The sequence below is a fragment of the Ornithorhynchus anatinus genome, chromosome 9 (assembly GCF_004115215.2).
Source record: "Ornithorhynchus anatinus isolate Pmale09 chromosome 9, mOrnAna1.pri.v4, whole genome shotgun sequence".
NCBI classification, from domain to species: domain Eukaryota; kingdom Metazoa; phylum Chordata; class Mammalia; order Monotremata; family Ornithorhynchidae; genus Ornithorhynchus; species Ornithorhynchus anatinus.
In genome coordinates, this window is record NC_041736.1 from 41643257 (window position 1) to 41661533 (window position 18277).

At 43.8% G+C, this 18277-nt stretch overlaps 1 protein-coding gene across 6 annotated transcripts in view; it reads left to right on the plus strand.

Annotated features, from left to right (window-relative positions):
• Positions 1-18277, plus strand: part of DTNB (dystrobrevin beta) — a 217177-nt gene that overhangs the window by 145301 nt on the left and 53599 nt on the right. For 4 of the 6 annotated variants that reach the window (XR_005660349.1, XR_005660347.1, XR_003761973.2 and 1 more), the window contains 2 exons: positions 8917-9006; positions 15314-15401. Coding sequence is in view for 2 of the 6 variants with exons in the window: in XM_039913078.1 (XP_039769012.1) it covers positions 8917-9006; positions 15314-15401 (178 nt within the window). In the remaining 4 variants the exon portion in view is untranslated. The remainder of the gene's footprint in view (positions 1-8916; positions 9007-15313; positions 15402-18277) is intronic. The other 2 variants (XR_005660348.1, XM_039913079.1) reach the window with 1 other exon arrangement.

The following is an 18277-nucleotide window of genomic DNA, read 5'->3' on the forward strand; positions in this document are numbered from 1 at the left end:
GCCTGCGTGGTGATTCAGAGATGAGGAAGTTGGGTTTGGATTTATATGGACAGAACTTGGAGCAAAACTTCGGTGAAATAGGAGAAGGGAACAATTAGGAACAGAAGAGCCAGCCTTGAAGTCTGTGGCCAGAAGTTTTTATTTAATATGAAGGCTTTTGAGGAAGCAGTCAAATGATCTAACTGACTCTTGAGAAAGATGATTCTTAGTGCTGTGTTTGATAGAAAGGAGTTTGGATAGCCACTAAGGAGGCTATTAGAGCTGTAATGGAAGGAATGGCATATAATGGGACCATTGCTGGAGATGAATTGAAAGAATTTAGTGGTGGATTGTTTATGGATAACCATCATCAACAACAGTATTTATTCAGTGCTTGTTGTGTGCAGAGCACTGTACTAAGCACTTGGGAGAGTACAAAAAACAGAGTTAGTAGACTTGGTCCCAGCCCGCAGCGAGCTTACAGTCTAGATTAGGAAGACAGACATTAATATAAATAATTTATAATATAAATTATAGATATATGCGTAAGCGTTGTAAGGCCGAGGGTGGAGCGAATACCAAATGCCCAAATGACAACAGAGAGAGAGAAGATTCTCAGATGATTAGCATGTGGAACAAGGACGTTAATAGTGATATTGGCAGTAATAAGCAAGGAATAATAATAATAGTAATGATATGTGTTAAGTGCTTGCTATGTGCCAAGCCCTGTACTAAGCACTGGGGTAGATTTAAGGTAATTAGGTTGTCCCACATGGGGCTCACAGTCTTAATCCCCATTTTACAGATGAGGTAACGGAGGCACAGCGAAGTTAAGTGACTTGCCCAAAGTCACACAGCTGCTAAGTGCCAGAGTTGGGATTAGAACCCACAACCTCTGACTCCCAAGCCCGGGCTCTTTCCACTAAGCCACACTGCTTCTCTGCATGATAGTGGTTTGCAAAATGCCACTAGTACTTTCTCATCCCTGCTAGTTGTGTTCCCGCTGAGACATGAAAGTAATGAACAGGTAAGTGGTCAGAACCAGAAATGTGTATATACACATATACATTCATGAGTGACTTCGTAGAGATGCAGACTGCAACTGGATGAGCTCCCCAAGAACTGATGTACAAATTAAGAAGAACCTTAATACACTTTGTAGTATTAAGAGGAAGAGGATAAGTATTAAGTATATAGAGGAAGAGGAGCCAGCAAAGGAAACAAAGTAGAAGTTGTTAGCAAGCAGGAATAGAACCAGGATAGAATTGTGTCCAAGGACGGAAAACAAGTCAGAAGGGTGAGCTAGAAATTGCAAAGTAGTAGCTATCTCTCTTATCTTAGTTTCAAGGTTATGTATACTATTTCCTCAGATTGTGTTTTAAAGCTATCTGGTGTCTTGAATTCGTGGATAACATTATGCTCTGGCTGAAAGGAAAAAGAAATACATCCAGCCATAGGCAGATTTGGAGGGAAGCAAAGAACTAGGAAGAAAAAATCATCCTGGAGAGTTCTAAGAAGCTCCCTTAGTCACCACAGTGTAGGGCTGAGCACACTCCTACATTGGATCTCAGCATAGATCTTATCACTCTTTTAATTTTGAGGAAGCTGAGGCACCAGAATGTTGTGGCATATGGCAGAAACTGAGATTCAGATGCAGGTCTCCTGGCTCTCGGACCCATGCTCTTTCCACTAGGCCACATCATTATTGCCTGGTCAAAGGGAACTTGCAGAGAATAGCAGTTCGCCCAGGAGATAACAGAATTCAAAGTGACCTCAATGAATTAGAAAAATGATCAAAACAGATGATCAAATGCAGCGTGATATATTTAAGAACTAAAAAACAAACGATGCTTTTACAGGATAGATAAATACTATCGTGGTGCGGGTATGCAAGACAAAAATTTGGGAGTCGTGGCTGAATATTGTTAAGGAATGGTAAACTTGCTGCAGTGTATAGGAGGAATATGACAGGCAAGAACCAGAAAATAGAGCTTGTAGTTTCTTTTGTATGCATTGAATCTTTATTGGAGTATCATGTCTGGTTTAAGGTACTGCATTTTAAAAAGAATGTAGAGAAAATGTAGAGGGTCCAGAGGTCGACAATACAATTGTTTTTGTGTTATGGGTTTGTTTGACCCAGAGAAAAAAAGCCAAGGGTTAACTTCAAGAATATAATTTTTTTCTAAAGAGGAAATTGACCAGTAATTTTCCTTGTCTTAGAAGAAATAGGTTTATATTGCAACAAGAGAGAATTAGGAAAGATGCATGACAAGCCAAGGCAGGTTGAAAAAGCTGGAATTCATCATAAATCCCATATAAGATTTGTAATTTATAAATAGGATGCCAGGTATAAAGATTAAATATATTTTGAAATGAAACTGCACCTTTATGCTTTGGGTTACAGACTAAATCAGTCAGTGGTAAATATTGAGCTCTTACTCTACAGAGCACTGTACTGTAAAAATTTGGCCAAAATAAAAGGTTTTCATAGACTAATTTTTGAGCAGGATACACATAAGATAGCTTATGTAAAATCTGGGCTGTAGCTGAACCCAAATGGGTGGAGAGTATTTTGGGGGGAAGACAAAAAAAAGCCTTTGTGGTCTCTGAGAACCAGTGTGGCTAGTGGAAGGAGAACTCGTTCTCTGAAAGTCTTCAATCTGCCTCCGCTCCATTTTTCCTCGGGACAACTTCAGGAGAACCTCAAAAATGACGTTTCAAAGTTATTCTCTCATTACTCACTTCCCCAACGCACGCAGTCTGTTTCATAATTAAACAACATGCAGAGCAGAGGAGAAGGTTTATGAACACAAATGTTAAAATGAAAACATCTGGATTTTTTTCCACCAAAGACGGGATAAATTTATTTGGGGCCAGAGCCTCATGCTAAGTTGTTCTCTTTGGGATTAGATGTTGTGGATAAGGTCTTTAAGAAGGTGGACAGTACGGTAGAGGACATCTAATCATATCCAGCACCAAGAAGTTTCCTGGTGATTTCCAGATGATGAATGGGGCCCAGGACCTCGAAGGGGCTGCTATTTTAGGGAGTTTTTTTTTGTTTGTTCTTTAGCCTGACTCTTGGACTTTAATTTAAACATTGTTCAAGAACATGCTTTTAGATTTTTTAGAGAGTGGTTCTATTGCAATAAGTGATATCACCCCACAGAGGATCTGAAAAAGCATTCCAACCAAGGGTTTTATGGGGGAAACATGTGCAGGTTAAAGGGAAGCGGTGCTGCATTTGCCAGAATTATACAATAATCCATCAGCCTGGAAATCAGAAAGGAACCCTGAATTCCAAGGCTAATAATGGCCTCTACCTCCAAAACAGGTTAAAATGTTAATTAAAGAGAAAGGATCTCCAGAGTTGTTTGTGCAAAAGAAAATAGCTCTCTTCAGGGATGGCTATGACATTAGCTATACCTAGAGTACGGCTATTGTGTTCAAGAAGTACCGTGGCCTGAGTGGTCCAGAAATGTTCTGGCCAGTCCAGTGATCCTGGCTTTGTCAAACGCCTTAGCCAGTCTAGTGTTTCAGTTCACAACAAATCCGGCATTAAGTGCTCAGCAGCCTCCTGTATTCTCCCTTCCCAATTAGGCACCATCTGCAAAACACATGAAATTAGCTAAACCTCGTGACTTCCAAGTCCTGGGCCCATACTGAGAAGCCCCAGTGATAGAATTTCTCTAGCTCTTTACATCAATCTGAGGAGGCCAAAGATGGTTGATCTAGGTAAAAGAACTACTTCATAATTGACTTTTTCCGGGTGATGAGTCAGATAGTCTGCCTCTGATCTCTTTCTCCTTCTCTCAGAAGCTATGGTGACCTATCTCACAGGACCGTAGATGAATCATTTGGTTCATAGATGAAGTCATTGGTATTTCCTGAGCACTTACTGTGTGCAGAGCACTAAACTAAACACTTGGGAGAGTACAATACCACAGAATTAGAGAAGTAAGTACTAAAGGGGTTCTGTGACGATGGACAGTTTACCTGTTGCAAAACTGGCTCAGTGCTCTTGCACTTCAGGAGGAGATTGGACTCACTCATACTGGACTGACCAAGGCACAGTTAGTTTAAGGAATGAAAGGAGAGAGCTACTATTTCCCTTTCTTATGCCACCTGTCCTCGCCTGCCTCCCCCTCTAGATGGTAAGCTCCTTGTGGCCAGGGGATGTCGACCAACTTTGTTACCAAATGCTTAGTAGAGTGCTGTGCATACAGTAAGTGCTCACTAAGTACGATTGATTCTGGAGGATTTTTCAGGTAATAGTAATTGTAATAATAATTGTGGGTTTTGTTACAGGCATTCTAAACATTGTACTAAGCTGAGAGCTGGGATGGTTAAAATACAATCAGGGTAGACATAGTCCCTGTCCCGGGTGTTAAGGGATAACTATCAGATGACCTCATTGTGATTATAGCCAGACAGTTGGGGAAGTTCTGTGGCCCTAATAATAAGGATTTAGGGATCTCTGAGGGGCTGTTTAGTGCTAGCAGGAGTAAAAAAGCTGTAAAAAAATCTTTCTCCAGCTCATATGTTTCAGCCCCACTCAAGTGCAGCTTAAATATGGTCTTCTGTGATTGCTGAGCTCAGCTTTTGTCCAGTTCCACTCAGAGTGAGGAGCCTTTTTAATAACTGATGCCTTAGGCATGCAGGTGTGGGCCTATTGCTTCAGAGACAATTTCAGGGCCTTGGAAAGCAGAATCCATAGAAGACAAGACAGGTATCCTATTTCCTTTGAAAGGCAAGTGGCTGTTTGATTCCCCTTCTAAAAAAACAAAACAACTTACTGATTCATCTGCAGCTGACTCTATCGTTCCCCATATCGTTGCATTACTAGCACTCCAAAACCCAGCCACATTACTACGTCATGCAGGCAAAGTGCAGATGTGGGAGACCAGGAACTGGAGGTTTAATGTTGGCTTCTCCACCACTGTACTTTGTGATTTAGAAAAATCACTTCTCCTCTTGTAGCTTCATTATGTCCCTTTATAGGGAAGAAATTATTTCTACCTCTTTGAAGTTTAGAATGTATAGTGTCTCCAAATTCAGGGACAGAAGGTTGACATTGTTTCCTGACCCAGGGGGATTGCAACCGAAAACACTGCTAGGTGTTAGCTACTATTTAATAGAGTTAGTATCATTGAAATAGTCACTTTGGTAAAATTGGACTTTTCAAGTAATATGTTTGGGATGATTTTACCAATTTACCATTTTGAGATTCAGAAAGCCAAGCAGCAGAAAGGATCTGAAGATAATAATCACAAAATGTAAATCTCTGCATTGGTTTGTGTGTATAATCCCCTTTTCCCTACCCACCATTTTGATGTGAGGCTTTCAATCAATCAGCAGTATTTACTGAGCACTTACTGTGTGCAGAGTACTGTAGTAAGCACTTGGGAAAGTACAATCGAGTTGGGGTATACAATCCCCATCCCAAAAAGGAGCTTACTGCCTAGAATAAGGATACGTACGTGAGTCCTGTAGGGTTCATTCATTCATTCATTCAATAGTATTTATTGAGCGCTTACTATGTGCAGAGCACTGTACTAAGCGCTTGGGATGAACAAGTCGGCAACAGATAGAGACAGTCCCTGTCGTTTGACGGGCTTACAGTCTAATCGGGGGAGACGGACAGACAAGAACAATGGCAATAAATAGAGTCGAGGGGAAGAACATCTCGTAAAAATAGTGGCAACTAAATAGAATCAAGGCGATGTACAATTCATTAACAAAATAAATAGGGTAACGGAAATATATATAGTTGAGCGGACGAGTACAGTGCTGTGGGGATGGGAAGGGAGAGGTGGAGGAGCAGAGGGAAAAGGGGAAAAAGAGGGTTTAGCTGCGGAGAGGTAAAAGGGGGGGGTGGCAGAGGGAGAAGAGGAGCTCAGTCTGGGAAGGCCTCTTGGAGGAGGTGAGTTTTAAGTAGGGTTTTGAAGAGGGGAAGAGAATCAGTTTGGCGGAGGTGAGGAGGGAGGGCGTTCCGGGACCGCGGGAGGACGTGGCCCAGGGGTCGACGGTGGGATAGGCGAGACCGAGGGACGGTGAGGAGGTGGGCGGCAGAGGAGCGGAGCGTGCGGGGTGGGTGGTAGAAAGAGAGAAGGGAGGAGAGGTAGGAAGGGGCAAGGTGATGTAGAGCCTCGAAGCCTAGAGTGAGGAGTTTTTGTTTGGAGCAGAGGTTGATAGGCAACCACTGGAGTTGTTTAAGAAGGGGAGTGACATGCCCAGATCGTTTCTGCAGGAAGATGAGCCGGGCAGCGGAGTGAAGAATAGACCGGAGCGGGGCGAGAGAGGAGGAAGGGAGGTCAGAGAGAAGGCTGACACAGTAGTCTAGCCGGGATATAACGAGAGCCCGTAGCGGTAAGGTAGCCGTTTGGGTGGAGAGGAAAGGGCGGATCTTGGCGATATCGTAGAGGTGAAACCGGCAGGTCTCGGTAACGGATAGGATGCGTGGGGTGAACGAGAGAGACGAGTCAAGGATGACACCGAGATCGCGGGCCCGAGAGACGGGAAGGATGGTCGTGCCATCCACGGTGATGGAGAAGTCTGGGAGAGGACCGGGTTTGGGAGGGAAGATGAGGAGCTCAGTCTTGCTCATGTTGAGTTTTAGGTGGCAGGCCGACATCCAGGTGGAGACGTCCCGGAGGCAGGAGGAGATGCGAGTCTGAAGGGAGGGGGAGAGGACAGGGGCGGAGATGTAGATCTGCGTGTCATCTGCGTAGAGATGGTAGTCAAAGCCGTGAGAGCGAATGAGTTCACCGAGGGAGTGAATGTAAATGGAGAACAGAAGAGGGCCAAGAACTGACCCTTGAGGAACTCCAACAGTTAAAGGATGGGACGAGGAGGAGGCGCCAGCGAAGGAGACTGAGAATGACTGGCCAGAGAGGTAAGAGGAGAACCAGGAGAGGACAGAGTCCGTGAAGCCAAGGTGAGATAAGGTATGGAGGAGGAGGGGATGGTCGACAGTGTCAAAGGCAGCAGAGAAGTCAAGGAGGATCAGAATGGAGTAGGAGCCATTGGATTTGGCAAGAAGGAGGTCACGGGTGACCTTAGAGAGAGCAGTCTCGGTAGAGTGGAGGGGACGGAAGCCAGATTGGAGGGGGTCTAGGAGAGAATGGGAGTTAAGGAATTCTAAGCATCGATTGTAGATGACTCGTTCTAGGATTTTGGAAAGGAAGGGTAGTAGGGAGATAGGGCGATAACTGGAGGGGGAAGTGGGGTCAAGAGCGGGTTGGAGGTGGGGTGCTTAGGGGGCACAGATCCGAGTATCGAGGCAACACAGAAGGGAAGGCAGGAAGGGGTAATGAGGGCTTAGTCGGGGAAGGCTTCCTGATTTTAGGAGGGTTTTGAAGGTGGAGAGAGTGTAGTCTGTCAGATAGGGAGTTTTAATCAGTCAATGGTATTTGAGTGCTTGTGTGCAGGACACTGTACCAAGTACCTGGGAGAGAACAGTACAGGGGAGTTGGTAAACACATTCCAGGCCAGAGGGAGGATGTGGCAAGGGATTGTGGTGGCTGGATAGACAAGATGGAGGTATAGAGAGGGGGTTGGGGAACCCAGTGGGCAGGTTGGGGTGAGGTAGGAGAGCACTGAGGGGTAAAGTAGGAGAAAGGGAGCTCATTCAGTGCCTTAAATCCAAGCAGTTTTTGTCAGAACTGCACTAGTTTTCTCCTGGAAGAATTATACTTGTCCTTTCACTTACAGAATGAACTGGAAAAGCAGTTAACCATGAGCTTTGGAGACGATGGGTAGCAGTGATGATGAACCCAAGGCAGACCAAAGCAGGATTCCCAGCAGCTCTTGTTCCATACTGACATGTATTTTTTGTTAAACATCCACTGCAATCATTGAGCAGCCATTCTCTGATCAGGCCTGTCTCACAAACTATTCATCTGCTGCTCTTCGCCCTTAGTATATTTATCATGGATCAAATGAGAAACTGGTCCTTTTCCCAAACTGTACGGTGTCAAGATCAAAACCGAGACAAATTTTGAATCAGGTCCTGAAGTGCTCCCTTAGTGGACTTCTCCATGTTGGGATCCCCATTCTCGCTTTGTCTGCCCCCATCTTTATCGGCAACTTCAGCAGCACAGCAACTTTTCTCAAGTGTCTACAGTTGTGCAGAGTACTGTATTAGGCAACAGCAGGACTTTGGGGGATGTCCAATTGCTGTTTTTTGATGGGTGAGGTGGTGGTCAAACTCCAAAATTGTTCTATAATATAAAACTTGTGGCCTCTTATGAATTAGTCTCACCTCAACTTGCACACTGGCTCTGTGGCATTGGGGGGTGACCAGTCGTATTTACTGAGCGCTTACTGTGTGCAGAGCACTATACCAAACGCTTGGAAAGTACAGTCCGGCAATAGAGAGAGACAAACCCTGCCCATACAGATCAGATGTGGCAAAGGGTAAAATGAAGGAGAAGTTGGTTTAGGCCTAGGCACTTAGGCTAAAGCCAAGTATGTTCGACTTCTGTCTCCAGCCGAAATTAATACTGTGTTTAAATAGACTTAAAGCGCAAACTCGAAGGAGGATGAACACCAGTCTGTTCTCTGGTCCACTGCCCTTAGCCTTTCGCCACCAGGTTAAGTACAAGAGCACAGGGCTGAAAATGAGGCTTGTGAGCAAAGGCTATTATTATTTCCTCTCAGTGGCATTTTGTCCTCCAAAGTACCACTGTTAAGTGGCTGCTAGAGTGTCCCCAAAAGGATCACTTAGGTTTGAGCTATTTATAGGAAACTGTTCCTCCAGGCTAACTCCTCACCCTGATGTTGTTGTTGTATGTTTTTTTAATTTGATTTTTATCATTTTTGTTAATCATTTTATTCCACTTTGTTTTTTTGAGTTGGGCTTTTGTATTAACCCCTGTTCATTTCTCCCTCTGTATGTGTTTATGTTGTGCTTGCTGTCTTTGCCTCCGTTGTTCCTAGGTTACAGTACAGCCAGGATGTATCCAATCACTTGCCTGATGAGCATGCATTGATAGCCTCCTATGTGACACGTCTGCAGGATGGTACACGGTTAGTGATAGGGCAAGGTCCCTGGGGGAAGGGTGGCGGGCAAGAATTTAAGGGGGAATGGAGACTATTTCTTGCTTGGGAAATATCAGTAAGAAGAGAGACACATCCTAGCTTTTCTCGGTCTTGTGATTTTCAAAGATTAAGCATTTGCTGAAATCTTGCCCTGGCAAAGAGAACGATAAGGACATCTCCCATCAAGTACAGTGGGCTAGCCTAAATCCTGAGACTTCAGGAATTGATTGTAGTGACACCCTTGAGGAAGCACTCAACTAAATACCTGCAGGTTCAAGCTTTTTATAGTCCTCGTTTGACTCCTGGAAGAAACTGAGACCTCTAGTCATAAATCGCCGGTACACATCCATTTCCAAAGTCCTAGGATACTGTTCTTTGAAGAAGTTCACCTTTGAGGTGAGTCACTCCTAAGACCAAAGGTCACATAAACCAATCAGCCACCTCTAGCGCTAGCATATGACCTAACAACAATAATAATAATGTTGGCATTTGTTAAGCGCTTACTGCGTGCGAAGCACTGTTCTAAGCGCTGGGGGATACAGGGTGATCAGATTGCCCCACATGGGCCTCACAGTTTTAATCCCCATTTTGCAGATGAGGTAACTGAGGCACAGAGAAGTTAAGTGACTTGCCCAAAGTCACACAGCTGACCAGCGGCTAAGCCGGAAATTGAACCCATGACCACTGACTCCCTAGCCCGTGCTCTTTCCACTGAGCCACGCTGCTTCTCTAAAAAAGAGAGCACTTATATAAAGGAGCAGGGCCTAGTGGAAACAGCATGGAGCTGGGAGTCAGGAGACCTGGGTTCTAATCCAAGCATCCTGGGTGACCTTGGCCTCAATAAATACCTTTATTACAGTACTACTGAGAAAACACATAAAGGTTTCTGCTTTTCCTAATATTGCCCAGTGGGTAGAACACGGACCTGGGAGTCTGAAGGTCATGGGTGCTAATCCTGGCTCCGCCTCGTGTCTGCTGTGTGGCCTTGGGCAAGTCACTTCACTTCTCTGTGCCTCAGTTACCTCATCTGTAAAATGGGGATTAAGGCTGTGAGCCCTGTGCAAGACGGAAACTGTGTCCAACCCGATTTGCTTGTGTCCACCCCAGTGCTTAGTACAGTGCCTGGCTCATAATAAGCACTTAACAAATACCACAGTCATTGTTATTAGTACCATTGTATTAATATTTGATTTCTTCTCATTAGTGTCACGTAAAACATATATCTTTCAGTAACTCATGTAGACTCTTAATGTTAGAGCTCATCTTCTACGAATATGAAGGGCAACTGGAAGGAAGAGAATAGATATAGAAACTGTAACTATATAGATACAGTTTGACAGGCCAGCAAAACATCCATTTTTTGGTATTAGTTATTAATAATAATATGATTGTGGTATTTGTTAAGCACTTACTATATGCTAGGCGCTGTACTAAGCGCTGGAGTAGGTAAAGGTAATCAGGTTGGACACAATCCATGTTCCCCTTGGGGCTCACATTATCAATCCCCTTTTCAAGAGAAGCAGCATGGCTCAGTGGAAAGAGCACGGGCTGGGGAGTCAAAGGTCATGGGTTCAAATCCTGACTCCACTGCTTGTCAGCTGTGTGACTTTGGGCAAGTCACTTAACTTCAGTTACCTCAACTGTAAAAAAATGGGGATGATGACTGTGAGCCTCACGTGGGACAACCTGATTACACTGTATCTACCCCAGCACTTAGAAGAGTGCTCGGCACATAGTAAGCACTTAAATCCCAACATTATTATTATTTTTATAGAAGAGGGAACTGAGGCACAGAGAAGTTAACCGTCTTACCCAAGGTCACACAACAGACCAGTGGTGGAGCCGGGATTAGAATCCAGGCCCTTCTGAGTCCCAAATCTGTACTCTAACCACTATTCTCCGCCAAACTAGCCTTCTAATAATTCCCCTTTCAACTCCTCCTCTGACCCTTTATTCACTCCTTTCCCGCTACCTAAAAAATTTGTTTTTCCTTCACTTGTGCCAGATGACAGCTTTCCAGTCTCAAAGCTTTTGCTGAAATCCCATTTCCTCTAAGAAACTTTCCCTATATGATTTCCAGACCCATTGGTCACATCAGTCTAACAACTTCCCTTAGCACTTATGGATATACAACCCTCTGCCACTTGTCAGCTGTGTGATTGTGGGCCATTCACTTAACTTGTCTGTGCCTCAGTTCCCTCATCTGTAAAATGGGGATTAAGACTATGAGCCTTATGTGAGACAACCTGATTACCCTGTAACTACCCTAGCGCTTAGAACAGTGCTCTGCACATAGTAAGCGCTTAACAAATACCAACATTATTATTATTATTGTTATTGTTACCTTATAACCTTTACAATTATATTGTTCTTCATTCACTACTTATGTAGTTACTCATCTGTTTCATGATGGAATGTAAGTTAATCAGTGACAAGATATTTTAAGATGAACATGCCAGTGTGAACACACATAAAGCAGATCTTCAATAGGAGATGAGCAGTGATAAAAACATATATACCACGTGGTGTTTTTTCTATCATAACATTTTTTCCAGTAGAGCATGTTTTCCCTTTTTTGAGAGGTTATCCATCTTTTTATAGAAGCAGCGTGACTCAGTGGAAAGAGCATGGGCTTGGGAGTCAGAGGTCATGGGTCCTAATCCCGGCTCCGCCGCTAGTCAGCTGTGTGACTTTGGGCAAGTCACTTAACTTCTCTGTGCCTCAGTTACCTCATCTGTCAAATGGGGATTAAAAAAACTGTGAGGCCCATGTGGGACAACCTGATCACCTTGTATCCCCCAGCGCTTAGAACAGTGCTTTGCACATAGTAAGCGCTTAGCAAATACCACAATTATTATTATTATTATTTTAGGAGGGACATGAGGAGAAGGTGGGAAGATGCAGAAAGCTCCTGATGTAGGAGAAGAGGAATGAATAGCTTAGAAAACTTGCCATCTAGAACTAACTGTTGGTGAATTCTTGGAGACTCTTGGGTCATTTAAGCAAAAGTGGCCATGTGTCTATTCCCAAGATCCTTATTGTAACATTTGGCAGGAGTCTCCTCCATCTATTGTCAGGTGTGATTCAAGACTAGGCTTGGAAGGATGAACAATTTATTTTGGCTGGAAGGCCGTTTCTGAGGTTTTGAAGCATACAGAGGCCAGAATGAGAGCGGATGTTCGGCGAGTGGTTTGAAAGATGGAAGCAACCACACTTCTTTCTGCGTCCGTCACAGACTGAGTCGATAAACACCCCCTGCTGCTGCCCTCGCAGTCACTGTCCTGTGCGCCACATACTTTCAGACATTACTGTTCTAAAAAAGCTGTTAGGTATTTATCCAGAAAGAGCTGTTATAATGAACAGTAGTAGTAACATCTGGCCTAGTGGCAAGAACACGCGGGCCTGGGAGTCAGAGGACATGGGTTCTAATTCCGCCCCACCACTTATTTTTCTGGGTGACCTTGGGCAAGTCACTGAACTTCTCCGTGCCTCAGTTACTCCATCTGTAAAATGGGGTTTTCAGACTGTGAGCCCCACGTGGGACAACCTGATTACCTTGTATCTACCCCAGTGCTTAGAACAGTGCTTGGCACACAGTAAGCCCTGGACAAATATCATTGTTGTTATCATTAAGTCTGTGCTAAGCCTTGCTCTAGTTACTGGATCATATTCAACAGAGCTCCTACTCCACACATAGCTTGTCTTCTATGCTGTAGAAAGAACAGCTGTCTTACCCCCAATTTACAGTTGAGGATTTGAAGATCCAGAACACTTGGGGTGACTTGCCATGGTCATAGAGTAGGTCAATAGCAGATCTGGGGCTAGAACCCCTTTCCATTCATTCATTCAATCATACTCTTTCCTTTCATTCATTCAATCGTATTTATTGAGCGCTTACTGTGTGCAGAGCACTGTACTAAGCACTTGCAAAGTACAATTCAGCAATAGAGACAATTCCTGCCTGTATCGGGCTTACAGTCTAGAATGGGGGAGACAGACCTCAAAACAAGTAAGCATCGATATAAGTAAATAGAATTATAGACATATAGACATCAAAACAAGTAAATGCCAAATTGTACATCCAAGCTCTTAGTACAGTGCTCTGCCCACAGTAAGCACTCAATAAATCTGAATGAATGAAAGTAAACAGCTAATAATATAAATAAATAGGTTATAGATATGTACATATATACTCAAGTGCTGTGGGGCAGGGGGTGGATAGAGGAAAGGGAGCGAATCGGGGCGCCGGGGAGGAGGAGCTAAGGAAAAGGGGTCTTAGTCTACATCTACTAGCTGTTCATTTCTTCTCTCCAACATTGTAGAGTTGCCTTTGGATTTACTATTTTCTTGTTACCTGTTGTGTTTCGGTCTACCTTTTAGGTCATCACCAGCCACATTTCACTTTTTAAGGCTTGTTTTGGGGGGGGGAGGGGTTAATGGTATTTAAGTGCTTACTACGTGCCAGGCACTGTATTAAGCACTGGATAGATACCAGCTCATCAGGTTGGCCACGGTCCATGTCCCACATGGGGCTCACAGTATTAATTCCCATTTTACAGATGAGGTAACGGAGGCACAGAGAAATTCAGTGAATTGCCTAAGGTCACACAGCAGAGAAGTGGTGGAGCTGGGATTAGAACCCAGGTCTCCTGACTCCCAGGCTCATGTCCCATCCACTAGGAGAAGCGTAATGCCTTTTCCGAGGGAAGTAAGGTTGATGCCAATTATGATTCGGGGAGAAGTCACTGAGAATAGCACTAGGAGCCTGAAGCACTGAGTTTTAATTGTAGTTTTGCCATTTTCATCCTTTATGAGCCTAGTTTGCTCTCTTATAATCAATCAGAAGTGTTTATTGTGTAATTTCATTGGGTGCCAATCCCTTTGGAGAGTGCAACAGAGGTGAAAAGCACAAATATCCCTCCTAAAGGAGCTTATAATTCAACAAATTACCACCTCTATTATCAATTTTCTATATAAGACAGAACCCTGGTTGAGTTTTTAGATGTGCAGAGCACTCCAGTTCTTCTTCAGTAAGGATGTTGTTTTACATCTAAGTTTTGATAGCGCTTCGTATCTTTTAATTGGTTGGATTTATTTTAGTCTGTGTGCACTGATATCCTAATGTATCCTGGTTGGAAATCACCGTTTCACCTATTTCACGAGCCAGTTTTCTTCTCTGTAAATTAGAGCCTTTTTGGTAGGCAGGAACCTCTAAAAGTTAAAGGGTTTTTTTGTTTTGTTTTGTTTTAAATATGTGCAGATGATAGCTATTATTAATATAAAGAGAAGTACTAATCCTAACAGTTTGGCCACTCTGGACAAAGCCGTACTTCATAGCCTCGGTCCAAGACATGATTTAAGGAAATGAAATTACTTGCTGCTCCAGTAGTTTTGCTTTTCAAGCCACCCCCTCAATCCAGGATTGACTCTAGTGTCCCCTTGGGGGCCAGGGACCATGTACAATAATTAACTGTGTACTTTTTTCCAGTATTTAATATGGGGTTTTGCGAACAGTAGGCACTTCATAAATACTATCAGTATTACTTCTAGGAGGCATTGATTTTAGGGCCCAGCACTGCCCTGAATACAGCCTAGGGTAGGGCCGTTTAAGGAGCAGTTCTTCTCTTTAATCCCTCCCCTGTTCTCAGCCAAGGCTCCGGGTGGGTTGTCGGTTATGCCCTCAGGTGTCAAATTCTCCCTCATGGGGACAGGGATGAGCGAGACAGGTGGCTTTACCACTAGTGGGGTAGGTCCCAGAAAAATAAGCTCCTTCAGATTGGTGACTCCACGTGACTACCCGTCCCTTAAACCAGTTCTGATCAAAAGGATGTACCCCTAAAATAGAAGAGAGGAGAATTTTTAATCTAGAGTTATGCTGACTTGCCACCACCAAATGGCTGTTCACAGCACTCCCGCTTTAATCTCCGGAACCAACATTATTGAGAAATCTTAATGAACAGGGTCTCACTGCTAGGTTCCTGTCTGTGACGTGACATTTCAGGACCTCTTTTTGTCAGCAAAAGATAAGGGTGTTGCCAAGCTAATCCATCATCAGGAGATTGGTAAAATGAATGAAGTGTAAGGAACAGGCCAGAAGTTCTTTAAAACGCACAAGCAGGACCCAAACACCCAGTGTAATCATTTTGCCGTAAGATTTCCCTTTGGTCGTAGCATAGGTAAGCTCATATTAGTTTTGTTACCACCTCATTCTTTCTTGTGGAGAAAGGCCCATCAATCCTCACGATCCCCAGACTTGGAGCAGGAGTTTCTGATGATGTCTGTTGTCCTTTGGCAGTGTTCTGGACAGCCCCAGCCGACTGGATGAGGAGCACCGCCTGATCGCCCGCTACGCTGCCCGCTTGGCTGCAGAGGCAGGAAATACTGTAAGTAAATGATGTTCCCCTCCCCCTCATCCTTAAATAAGAGAGCCAGGTGCTCTTCCTGGCTTTGATCCACCCCGTGAGTGATACTACTTTGTTGCCAGTTGGCTTTTGCCTTTATTTAATCAGATCAGCCTCTCCATTCTCACCGATATGTCCGTGACCATGCATCCAAACACAAACACATTTTTCAAAAATCTCTGTCTCCACCCCTTCTCACTGTCTTCCAGCCCTTCCATCAACTGGGGTTTTACTCCCTGTTCTGCCCTCTTTAATTTCCAAACAAGCTGGGACCAGATTTGTTGAGGAAAAGGGGAAGTCCCTGCTATCTCCAAGAAAATGTCAGAGGTCCCTCTGCAGGGGCTCCTGGGCCTCCAGCTTCTCCCTTTTCCAAAGTGTTCTGCGCATTGCAGCCAGAATCATATTGCTTGCTTCAACCATGTCAACTGTACAATTCGTGACCCTTTAATGGCTCTCCACTGCCTTCCAAATTAAAAATAGTACAAAATCTGATCCATTGCCTTAAAAGCCTTTCCAGTCCATCCCATCCTTCTTGTGTGCTCACATCTCCCATTCAGCCCAAGCCAACACCATTTTTTATGGCCAGGTTTGTCACCTTGAAGCCTTATCTCTTACCTACAAGTCTTTGGCCAAGCTTTTCCTAATGCAGATAACTTCTCTTCTCCTGTACATGACATAACATCTGTCCCCTCTTTCAAATGCTTCCTTCAGAAAGCTTTCATCATTAAACCCACCCAGTACATATGAGACCCCTTCATCTTCTCTGCGTATATTCATGTTGCCCTGTATCAGTCATTTGATTTTCCAAATTAGGCTGTAAATTCCTTAAGGTCAAGGACTGTCTGTATCTGTTGGGTTTTTTTTTTAACTTGTATTCACATTGTTGGTATGGGGCTGTTTAGCACACCCAGCACGTAGTAAAACTTTTTTTTTGAATGGTATTTGTTAAACACTTGCTCGTGCCATGCACTGTACTAAGCGCTGGGGTAGATACAGCGAAATCAGGTTGGACACAGCCTATGTCCCACGTGAGGCTCACAGTCTTAATCCCCATTTTACAAATGAGGCAACTGAAGCCCAGAGAAGTTAAATGACTTGTCCAAGGTCACACAGCAGATAAGTGGTGGAACCAGGATTAGAACCCAGGTCCTCTGACTCCTAGGCCCGTGCTCTTTCCTTTAGGCCACACTGCTTCCCAGTGTCTTGACTAATTAGTATAAGCCTATGGACTAATTTTGACTATGTTTAGAACAGAGTTAATGAACTCCAAAGGCTTAATGGTCTTTCTAGAAAGACCTTTGTAGCTGTGGAATGACTGGGAATGAATGAACTGAAAGGCTATGATTTCTGAACCTGGTGTGAGGTGAAAGAGGAGAATCATCAAACTTGAGGTGAGAGTGGTGCAGAAAAGAAGAGGATGAATTTGATTTCACGATCTATTTCCTTGAGGTCACACATCTGATTCTGAAAGTCACCTGTCTAAATGTCTAGTAAAATGTGAAGAAAATACAAAAAAAAATTGAGTAAACAGAAAAATGCTAGTTAATTAGTTAACACTTGAACACACCCTCATTCCAGTCAAACCTGTTCTCCTTTTTGTGCAGAAAGTAAATTGGAGGTATAAGGTAATTTAGCTTTGAGAAGGGGAATCCATGTACCTCTTAAAAGCAAACAAGATAAAGATGTGTAAAGCCTGCCCTGCCTCTGCATAACCTCCCCAGTGCCCTGTGGAAATGCTTAATTTTTAAAGGGATCCTTTTGAGTGGGTTTACATAGCACTCTCCACCTTCAGATCTCTTTCTAAATAGTTGTTCATTAATGAAATTCTGGTCCCATCTAGAAATCCATGGACTTTCTTCCAGCAATGTGAAAATCAGAGTGCCTCTTTCTCAAACCTGCATTCAAATATCTGCTCTTCTGCCCAACTAACCGACAGTAAACTCTTACTCCCTCTTTGCTCCACAGAACTTGGGAAAATATCCACTTTGCATACTACTCTGCACAAAAGCATCCTTAATAAATGTTGTTGACTGACAAACGGATTACCTTTGCAATGGCTCTTCCTCAGTGTAAGTGCGAGCATCGATTTCTGCTAACAAGAACTCTGCTCGCTGCTCCAGTGTGGGCTACCTGTTCGTTCGATTGGTGGGCATGAGCAGAAATTGATGATAGTCGCTTTTCCTCTAGAATTTCTTTTGAATGATTTCACCACCAGGCCAGGGAAAAAGCAAATAAAATGAAAAAGGACCCAAAATAAAGAGAAAAAAAGCTTGCCTTGCTGGCCTGGGTTTGTTCACGATATACTTCCTGACCTTTTTGGAGGTCCTTTCAGGATGTTTCAGCCGAGGGGATCTGTCTCTGCCTGGGAAAGCAGTTCTTCAAATCCTTTGTTGCTTGCCAAGTTAAATAACTGAGAGACACAGTTTCTGCTTTTGGGCTTCTTTACCATCTGTGGTGTAGACAGATCAATCAGTCAGTTATCAGACAGATAATTGCTCTCCCCCACTTCAAAGCCTTATTGAAGTCACATCTCCTCCAAGAAGCCTGCCCTGACTAAGCCCTCCTCTCCTCCCATTCCCTTCCACACCACTTTTCCTTGCTCCTTCCTTCATCCTCCCTCCCATCCCCACAGCACATATGTATAGATCTGTATATACCTGCCATTTACTTATTTAGTCATTTATGTTAATATCCGTCTCCCTCTAGACTGTGCGCTTGTTGTGGGCAGGACTATGTCGGTTGTTATATTGTACTCTCCCGTGCGCTTAGTACAGTGTTTGGTAAACAGTAAGCGCTCAATAGCTACAAATGAATGAGTGAATCAATCAGTGGTATTTAGTGAGCGCTTGCTGTGTTCA